Below are 9,336 nucleotides of genomic sequence, written 5' to 3'. Positions count from 1 at the left end.
AGGTAAAGGCACATCTTTATATGATCATTATAGTTATAAAAAAATAAGAGAATAAAGTAAACAGGTATACAATACTAATATGACAGTAAAAAAAAGTTGTCATTAATAAACAAGAATACAGTTTAAAAGGGGAGTGATTTGTAAAATATCCATAAAGAAAAAAATCTGCTTACAGTCTCAAAGTGCACCAGATTGATGCTTTTAACTTCAACATTTAAAAAAAATCTTCCTGGTGATGCATCCCCCCCCAAACCCCCCAGGGGGCAAAAACAAATATTGTTTCCTGCATTAGCGGCAGTCCCTCATACTTTACATTGACGCAATGTAGTGTTATCAGATGAGTTTTAAGGTTGCCCCTTCTTAAGTCATATTTCTTCTGGACCTTTACGTATTCTGCAGATTACTATCTTGACAGGAAAACGTATTGTTGATTTTACTCTTTTATTTGTATTTAAGTCCCAAAATGAGTTCCAACGGCCATACTATTAAGTAGACAGTCCTCTCTGATAGGTTTGATCCTCACCTGGAGTGGGAACGGCTGCGGCTGCTGCTCTCGCTGCGGCTGCGGCTCTTACGAGACCTGCGGCTCCTGGAGCGGGACCTGAGGAAACAGAGTAACGGTTGGCAAAAGATTCAAAGCTTTATTGTCACGTGGTGCAAATAAGATACAGTGTAGATAGGGCAAAGAAAAACGTAAGACACAGGTTCCTCTAACAGTGTAACATGAATATATAAAATAAGTAAAAACAGATAAAATAGTGCAAGAGAATTAAAGAGGGGCCAAAGGCAGGGCAGGCATCATCACCGGCGCCATCTAAGTACAATGCCGGTACAAGGGCTTCAATTATTGTTATGAAGATGTGTTGGACGCCAAGCCAGCACCTTTTTGAAACTATTCTCAAGACCTTTTTTGTTGTGCAGTTTAACTTCCTCTTACATTTTTTGCAAGCAGTATGCATCAGTAAAATAACAGCAAACTAAAGAACCGGTCTGACCTGGAGTGGCTGCGACTGCGAGAATAAGAGCGCTTGCGTCTGGCTCCAGGGCGGTCCTCGATCAGACGGATCTTCCTTCCATTCACTTCGGTGCCGTCGAGCTTCTCCAAAGCCCTCTTCATGTCGGAGTAGAGCCTGAACTCTATCACCCCCTCGTTCCTGCGGCCCTTGTGGGTGTCGGCATAAGTCACCTCCCCTGCCTGTCTCATGTAGTCCTTAAGGAAAAAGCAAATATATCATGAAGTAGATCTGCGAGACAAACAAAACTTAAGAATATGTTGGTGTACTAAACGGCTATGGATCAAATAGATCTTCATACCTTCAAATCCTGCCAGCTGCAGCGACTGGAAAGATTCTCAACAATGAGCCGATAATCTGTCCTTATGGGTGGACCATATCTGTCTCTTCCAAAGCGACCATATCCACCTTTTGAGGTAACAGGAAAGGACAGGGGAAAAAATGAGGACCCCAAACAAACTGTGGTGGTGCATTTATGCTAATCTCCAAGCTACACACTACCAAATATATCAATATTGACTTGGGAAAAGAAAAAAGGGGCAAAGCAAAAGGTGAGAAAAGTATTACAAAAAAAGGCTGAATTTATAATTTGCTAAAAGAAATATTCAAAAGCCTCAACCTATAAAGTACATTTTTAAGCTTATCATTTTAGCAAATGTTGGTAAAAAGAAATTCTATGTGCCTATTTTCTAAATAACAAACTGAAAAACTGTTTGAGGAAGTACTTACGGTGAACTAAAGCAAGATTCTAAGCTACCCTATCTAGAAAAAACATTTTACTTTTACAAAACATGTTCTTTTTTCAGGCACCCATAAGAACTGAACCCACATCTGTTCCTAACCCCCATGGCATCCTCACCACCCGGCCTGGGCCTAATGGGAAAAGCGGTCTTCATTCACAATGGCTCCCTTTTTTGGTCTGCCCAGGGGCCCAGAATGGTCAAACCACACTCTTGGAAAGGGGGGACACCATGGCCAGCAATAGGGGCAGGCAGTCAGCAAAGGACTCTTCCAATTAAAACATTGAGGTTCTTTGTTAAATCTTTACCTTTAAATTGACAATCATTGTAAATGAAATAAAAAAACGGAATAAGACATCAATGGATTACAAGATATTTAACAATCAAATGGCTATTTTTACAGTATTTAATGAAGACATTTATATCCTTTCCATCAGTAAGCCATTTCCTCATCACATAATAAAATGTAACTGCATTTTCAAACCATTACATGGTAAACCCAAGACATTTATTCAAGTCATTGGTGGCTTTGGTGCACACAATAATAATAATTATGACATGTGCAGATATGGAAATCTCTCTTCATGCCTACTGTTGAAAAAAAATGTTAATGCTGTCTTGAGTGGGGCTTGTGCACCGTGTGCTCAAATATTTGCAAGACAATTAAAAACAAACTTGCAGCTCTAGAGTGCCCTATCTGAAACTGAGACATTCATTTATGTTAAACAGGTCATCGAAAACCTGGAAGAATCAATGGGGCCAGAACAAAAGCAAAAACTGATGAAATTAGCACAAGGGAGGATAGGTGTGAGGAGTTTCATTTAAAGATGCACAAGTTGGTGCTCCTTCATTAGGTATCGAGAAAAGGTACCAACAGAGCTCGACAATACTGACCAAAATGTTATTTTATACATCTGTCTATTTTGTCAGCATTTTAACCAATCTTGTTACAGTATTCACACATATTTAGAGACTACAGTGATAATATGCCATCTATCAAAACGCTCATATTGGTGAACATTGTGGACAGGCTAACTTAGTTATTTTGCACTCCATTTTCAAAATATCAAACCCATAGTTTTCAGGTATAGCTTGTGTGACTAAGAAAAGCCTATGTTAAGGAGTGAGCTTAAGTACCACCAAAAATGAACAAACACTAGGATATCAATTGAGTGCACATCAGCCACCAAGGACAAGCTCAAGATTGTACCCCTTTGAAATTTAGATTGTTTCCCAGTAATGAATGAAACCCCCAATCAATGACATATAAAAAATAACTTTTCTTTGTTAAACACTTACTGCTGCTGCTGCTTCTTCCTCCTTCACCACCACCTCCTCCTCCTCCTCCTCCTCTATCGCCGCCGCCTCCTCCTCCTCCGCCTCCTCCTCCTCTGCCGCCGCCGCCACCACTACTACTACCTCCGCCACCACCACCACCACCACCATAACCTCCATCCCGACGGGGTCCCTTGGTGTGCTCCACAATGACTCTTTCACCACACAACTCCTTGCCGTTTAAGTCATAAACAGCATCATCTGCATCACGGGGGTCATCAAATTCAACAAACCCATACCTTTACAACAGAAGAGAAAATGTTTTAACATCGGGTTACAAAAAAATGTTTTGAGTTCATAATCGGTCAGTCAGGTGAGCACAAACTGGCCAAAACCTATTTAGAAAGAGTAGCACAAGCTTTTTAAGATGTTATCAGCATGGCATACCGATAGCAATTTAGATTTTACTGGCTGAAAAGAATGAACTTCATTTCCAGATTTTGAAAAGGAATGGTGACTCTCAGAAATGCATTTTACACATTATTATATATATTTTGTTAATGGCTTGTTACAAAACAAATCTTAGATAGTTCATATACAATTCTTACTAGCAAATATTTGATTTCCACTAGTAACTTTACTAATTAAGATATCTTAAAATGCTAGATATCTGTACACACTAGAAATGTGTATAAAGTCAATAGTCTGCTAATTAATTAAATGGTTATATTGATGATTATATGCAAATAATGCAATTATATTAGCAACAATTTGATGAATTTGTATTCGTTTGATAATGAACCAAACTATTCTTCAGTTAGACTACACAAGTATGAATGTCTATTAAAACAGATATTCAAAAATGCTACTTGGATATCTATTTTTGGAAGAGTAATGGAACGTTTTTCGAGAGTTTCGAAAACAAAGAAAGTCTTCAACGATACAGCCAACACTTAAATCCAAAAGTTGCCTGGCGTATACAGAAATTGCGAATCTATTGATTTAACAAGGATGCAAACTTCATACATAATGGACAGTGGTTCTGCAAAACGAGCACACGCGTAGATTCACTTTGTTCCTTGTAGACTGGTAGTGGCCATTTTTCGAAAATTCTGAAGACCAAACACTAAATGGGTGATGCAAATAATCGTCGTTGGCAGCCCTTGATACCAGGAACTAGCACCTAACTAACAGATCCTTATTCATAATAAAAAAAACTCACCACTGGTGAGTGAATCAAAGAAGCTGCACGTTTAAAAAACATTACATTCGTGGAATTTGACATTTTCTGCGATTTAATGTACTGTGAATCATGATGGTGATGTTTGATTAAAAATAAACAACAACCTTGAAGTCCAAACAAAGAGCATTTGATAAATACATTATTTATGAATGCTCTCCATCAATGCTGTACTGAATAGCATCGATGGAGACGTTTGAAACAGACATATCAAGCTTGATTGTACAAAGTATCTTGAATAAAAGAATCATGCCATATCTAAAGTATTGTGCATTCGCGAGGATCCAAGCTAAATACGAGATTGGCTGCACTTGCACTTGTTTAGCTTGATGTATACAAGGCCGCCAGTGACATTGCCACGTCTAACCTTAGCTAACTAGTTAGCGTTGTCCGAGATAGCCCAAACGTTACATAATAAGCAGCAATATGAGCTTTGATACAGTTTCGAGAAGAATAATAATGATAACAAAACAAACACCTCAGTCCATTACACATTATAGATAGTTTTCATTTGTAATTATAAAATATGCTAACGAATAGCTTAGCATTAGCTGGGCACACGACCAACAAGGCCTAGACGGCACGTTTTCGGCCTTTGCAGGCGTTAGCTTAGCACCGACAGAACACCAAAAAATGTTACCCGTTTTTCAGGTCGACCTCGAGTATCTTCCCGTAGCCTTTGAAAAACCTCTCCACGTCCTTTTCTCGGGCCCTGTAGCTCAGTCTTCCAATATACACCCTCGACATCTTGTGTGTTAGCTACTGTATGCTAACGTAGCGAAATGTGGGATCCGGCTAAAACCGAACGAGCACACAGACCGGAGGCGCGAGGCTGCAACTATACATACACGCGCTCCTTTGGTACAATAGGTCCGAGCTGCAGGGGGCGCGGCCTCTTCTGTTTGGGTTATTTTGGCCTGAGTTCAGTCTCTCAGGTAAAAGGTATCACAAGCTAAGTATCTTATTACCTATCAATATTGAGACGAGACTAATAGAAATCCTATTAGTATAAGGTTAATTGAAAAGTTTGTTATGACCTAAATAGGAATGTGCCCTGATTTGGTGCATACGACTGACATATTAAAAGAGGCAAAGTACTTTAAAAAATAAAAACAGTATGGTCCAATACAAATATGCACAACTTAATTTTATTACAGTGTTTTACTTGCATAATCAAATATTTTTCAGTAATGTAAAAAACAAAAAACAGTAAATAAATCAAAAAATGTAAAGACCAATGTTAAACTTTTGACTTTACCTCATTCATTTGTTTGCAGATTTACATGAGATGAGTTGGTTAATGACAATATGCAAAGTATAAAGTTATCAAATACATGTATGGGAGTGAAAAAGTACAACGTTTGCTTCCAAAATGTGGTGGAGTAGAATTATAAAGAGACAGAAAAAAAATGAGATAACAAACATAGATAATACAAGTAATAGGTCATGCATTAAATTGAGAGGAGTCTGCCTGCAGGCCTCCACTGATTAAATTACTTTGCACTACTGCATTTAAAATGATGGAACCAACACATGTATGCATGATCTATATTATAGTACATACAACATTCCCTCAGTGATAGTTGATTATAAGAATGTGTCATGATACATTATTATCTACGTTACGACACGAGATAGATCATCTAATCTTTCAGGTTCTTTCTAACACGCGGTGAGGTTAGCCGCGGTGGGCGGGGCTAACAACGACACGGACAAAACACCAGCTGCTCTTCTTATGTGCTAGTTATTTTTTAACACACTTAGATTCCCTTAAATGCCTTCAACGTTTTAATAGAGGATATTTTAATAAATGTACGCTGTTATGTCAACATGAAAGTTTTTGCAACTTTTTTCTTCACTGGGCTGAAGAACGTGAAGTCGCTCTGGGAGGGAAATAACGGTACAGGACGTTAGCCGAATGTTAGCTAAGCAGCAACAGTTGGTATGTTGGTTGGTCAACTAGCTAACTGACAAAAACGGTAATGGAGCGCGCGACTTTTTCAAAGTACTCGTGGATAGATTTCGCCTTCTCTGTGATCGGAGTGTGTACTTTCCTGATGGACTGGGGCTCGGACGTGTGGGTGGCCACCGAGTTTTACTGCCGAGGGGACATCTTCTGGTTCGGGGTTCTGGTCGGCCTCATGGTCCTGTCGTCGGTCGTGGTCCAAATGTTCAGCTGGTTCTGGTTCCAGTATGACCGCAAGCTGCCGGGGTTCGGCAGCGTGCAGACCGGAGGAGGAACCGTGCTGTTCGGGGACCGAGTGAAGCTCTCCTGCCTGTTTCATGTGCTGCAGCTGGGCTTCCTTTGCAGGTAGCCTAAACAAGTGTGCACTGCACTAGTGGAAAAGTACTCCTATCCAAATAAAACTACTGTAGTCTTAATATGCACCACTAGAAGTAAAAGTCCTTTAATACAAAATGTTACTAAAGAAAATGTAACGTGTGAAAGCTAATATGTGTTCTGTTATAATGAGAAACCTACTTGAAATATTATCTTATTACATCAAAATGTTTTGAAACTTGATGTTGTGTTTTTAATGTAATAATAATAGTGTATTTTACTCATTACTAACATAATCTCTTTTATTTATTGATTACTTTTTCTTTTGAAATGTTGGAGCTTGTACAATGGCTGGTAAACTGTACCTTATATTACTGCCAGGTATCTTAGTCTATAATATTACATCATTATACGTTACTTGGTTTATATTTTTGTGATAAAGATCTGAATATGCAAAGTTTTTGTTTGAATCCATTCAGTCTAGGAAGATGTAAGCTTCCTAACTATAGTGGAGTAAAACTGCTTAAACCCATTATATATTATAAAATGCAGTGCTAATGCGGCTAATTACTTGATTGTTGGTTAAACCTCATAGCAAATATATAAGTTCATATTACCCAAACAGCCTACTCCTGTTTAAATGTGACAGTAAATGTAAGGCTGGTTTCTCAAGATGTGGAAAGTGTTTCAACAACAGGTTGCACAAAGTATAAGCACTCTTTAATCCTGACAAAACTGCAATAAAGCACACTGGGCCCAGGAACCTTTACCGTAGGAGTATTTCTCTCTACCTGTTAAACAACTGGACATTCCTACAGAATAGTTCATGCAGGCAAGTAGGTAATGAAATGTGACATGTGTAGTAACCATAAATGAAACATATCAGGTGTGGCAACTGGTAAATCCAGCGTCCCATAAGAGCACTCTGCATACACTACACAAGTAATGAATGATTGACGTATGAAGAGCACAAAGTCATTTAATGCATCATGACAGATTGCGGCTATTCAACATTAGTCTTGTTATGCGTCTTCATTTTCTCCCATGTGTCTTTTCTGTCACTCACAGTTTTGTTCAAACATGTTCATTCACGCAGGCACATCTCGGCCATACGGCAAGGCTTCAGGGTCTGGTGGCGGAAAGCGGAGGGGTCGGAGTACGCTGTCTACCTGACCCACGACCTGAGCATGCTCCGACTCATCGAGACGTTCTGTGAGAGCGCTCCTCAGCTCACTCTGATGATCTACGTCATGCTGGAAACAAACAAGGCACGGACTGTACAGTGTGAGTTCTCTCTAGTATAAGTTACTTCCTTAAACTCACAGCAGAAGCAAACTTCTACAATAGAGGATGGTGTTTCTATTAGGTATTACGCAACTTTGAGTCTTTCCTGACACAATCCGAAAAAGGCTTTTTCCCTCTCTTAATCACCTGAGCTGTTAATAATACATTTGTATGAATGCACTTTGCTTTGCTGATCCTTGTAAAAAACATCATATTAAAATTGTGAAACACATACTCTACTCTCAAAAAAGGTAGAAATACATAGCAAAACCTAAAAACATGACCTTTCAACATTTTAACAGACAGAACTTTCCCGTGTTTTTCCCATGAAGGATATTCATTGAGCTACACTCTCCAGTGGCATTGACAACCTCCCCAGCATAAATGGTTCATCCCCGCCTGATGAACTGGTTTCTCATTACAAAAACAATCTTCACAGTCTGCTCAATACCCTGGCTCCTTTAAAAACCCATTCTGCTCCTTGGTTTACACCTGAACTACGCCAACTTAAAACAAAAGGCCGTAGATTGGAACGCCTCTGCAAAAAAACTGGACTCACAAAGAAATGTACAATAACCACATCCTCCACTACAAGGACACTCTCTCTACAGCTAAATCATCATACTACGCAGTTCTCATCAGCTCTGGCAGAGGGAACACAAGGGCCTGTTCTCTACAGTGAAGAACATTCTACGACCAACGGACTCTCTTGCACCTTATCAGTATTCAACCGCCTACTGTAATTCCCTCATGTCATTTTTTTTTATGACAAAATAGAAAGCATTCACCAGCAACTAACTCCTAACACCACCTGCAGTATATCTCTCCCTGTTTTCTCTGACCATCTCTCATTCTCTTTCAAGTTTCACACTTCCCTCTGCTGTTGTAATCTCTGACCTCATCCGTAAATCCAAGCCATCTACCTGTCAGTTAGACCCTCTTCCTACTAGGGATGGGAACGATTAATCGAATATTCTAAATTATTCAGGCATTCGAATATGAGTATGATTTTGGGAGTGGTGCCTAAGTTGATTACATATTATCAAATGGAATAATTCAATGTATACGACAGTGCCATAGCTAAATGTGTTAGGTGACGTCTAAAAGGTGTGTTTTGCTCCGCTCACCGGTCCCTCACAGCGGGTAGAGCTGCAGGTGCTGATCTCTCTCTCTCTCTCGCGTCCGGTTATACTTCACTCGCGTTTATGTCCAAATCCATCAGATCTAGCTAGTTCTAGCTAATGGTATGGCTGCTGCCCCTCCCTACACGCAGTTCAAGCAGACTCAAACCTCATCTTATGCCCAAATTCCAGCTGAGAGGGTCTTCTCTACAGCTGGCCTGATAGTGAATCGCCTCCGCACCCGCCTCTCCCCTGAGCATGTAGACATACTCATATTCTTTTTCTTTTTTAAAATACTTTATTTTTAAGTTGTTAAGACATTACAAAGGAAATAACATACAACATACAGGTCACTGGGGTAATACATCATCAATATGTTCTC

General features: G+C 39.5%; 2 protein-coding genes across 3 annotated transcripts; one reads left to right on the top strand and one right to left on the bottom strand.

Annotated features, from left to right (window-relative positions):
• Positions 1 to 498: 498 nt before the first annotated feature.
• Positions 499 to 5,122, bottom strand: LOC104967457 (serine/arginine-rich splicing factor 4-like). Its single transcript, XM_010796916.1, has 5 exons — positions 4,909 to 5,122; positions 3,080 to 3,327; positions 1,315 to 1,397; positions 996 to 1,210; positions 499 to 601 (listed from the first exon to the last, which is right to left on the bottom strand). The coding sequence occupies exons 1-5, from the start codon at positions 5,013 to 5,015 to the stop codon at positions 520 to 522; spliced, it is 735 nt and encodes a 244-aa protein (XP_010795218.1). The 5' UTR covers positions 5,016 to 5,122; the 3' UTR covers positions 499 to 519.
• A 497-nt stretch (positions 5,123 to 5,619) lies between these two features.
• On the top strand, positions 5,620 to 8,919 carry LOC104967455 (XK-related protein 8-like). Of its 2 annotated transcripts, XM_010796914.1 has the most exons (3): positions 5,620 to 6,579; positions 7,646 to 7,833; positions 8,166 to 8,919. In XM_010796914.1, coding segments are annotated over exons 1-3 (519 nt in total). In that variant the 5' UTR covers positions 5,620 to 6,250; the 3' UTR covers positions 8,168 to 8,919. The 2 variants fall into 2 exon arrangements, with proteins under 2 accessions (XP_010795216.1, XP_010795215.1); XM_010796913.1 differs by having other exon boundaries at positions 7,646 to 8,919.
• Positions 8,920 to 9,336: the final 417 nt, after the last annotated feature.

The sequence above is a fragment of the Notothenia coriiceps genome, unplaced genomic scaffold (genome assembly GCF_000735185.1).
Source record: "Notothenia coriiceps isolate Sejong01 unplaced genomic scaffold, NC01 NC01_scaffold00037317, whole genome shotgun sequence".
NCBI classification, from domain to species: Eukaryota; Metazoa; Chordata; class Actinopteri; order Perciformes; family Nototheniidae; genus Notothenia; species Notothenia coriiceps.
This window is presented reverse-complemented; position numbering and strand designations above follow the sequence as displayed.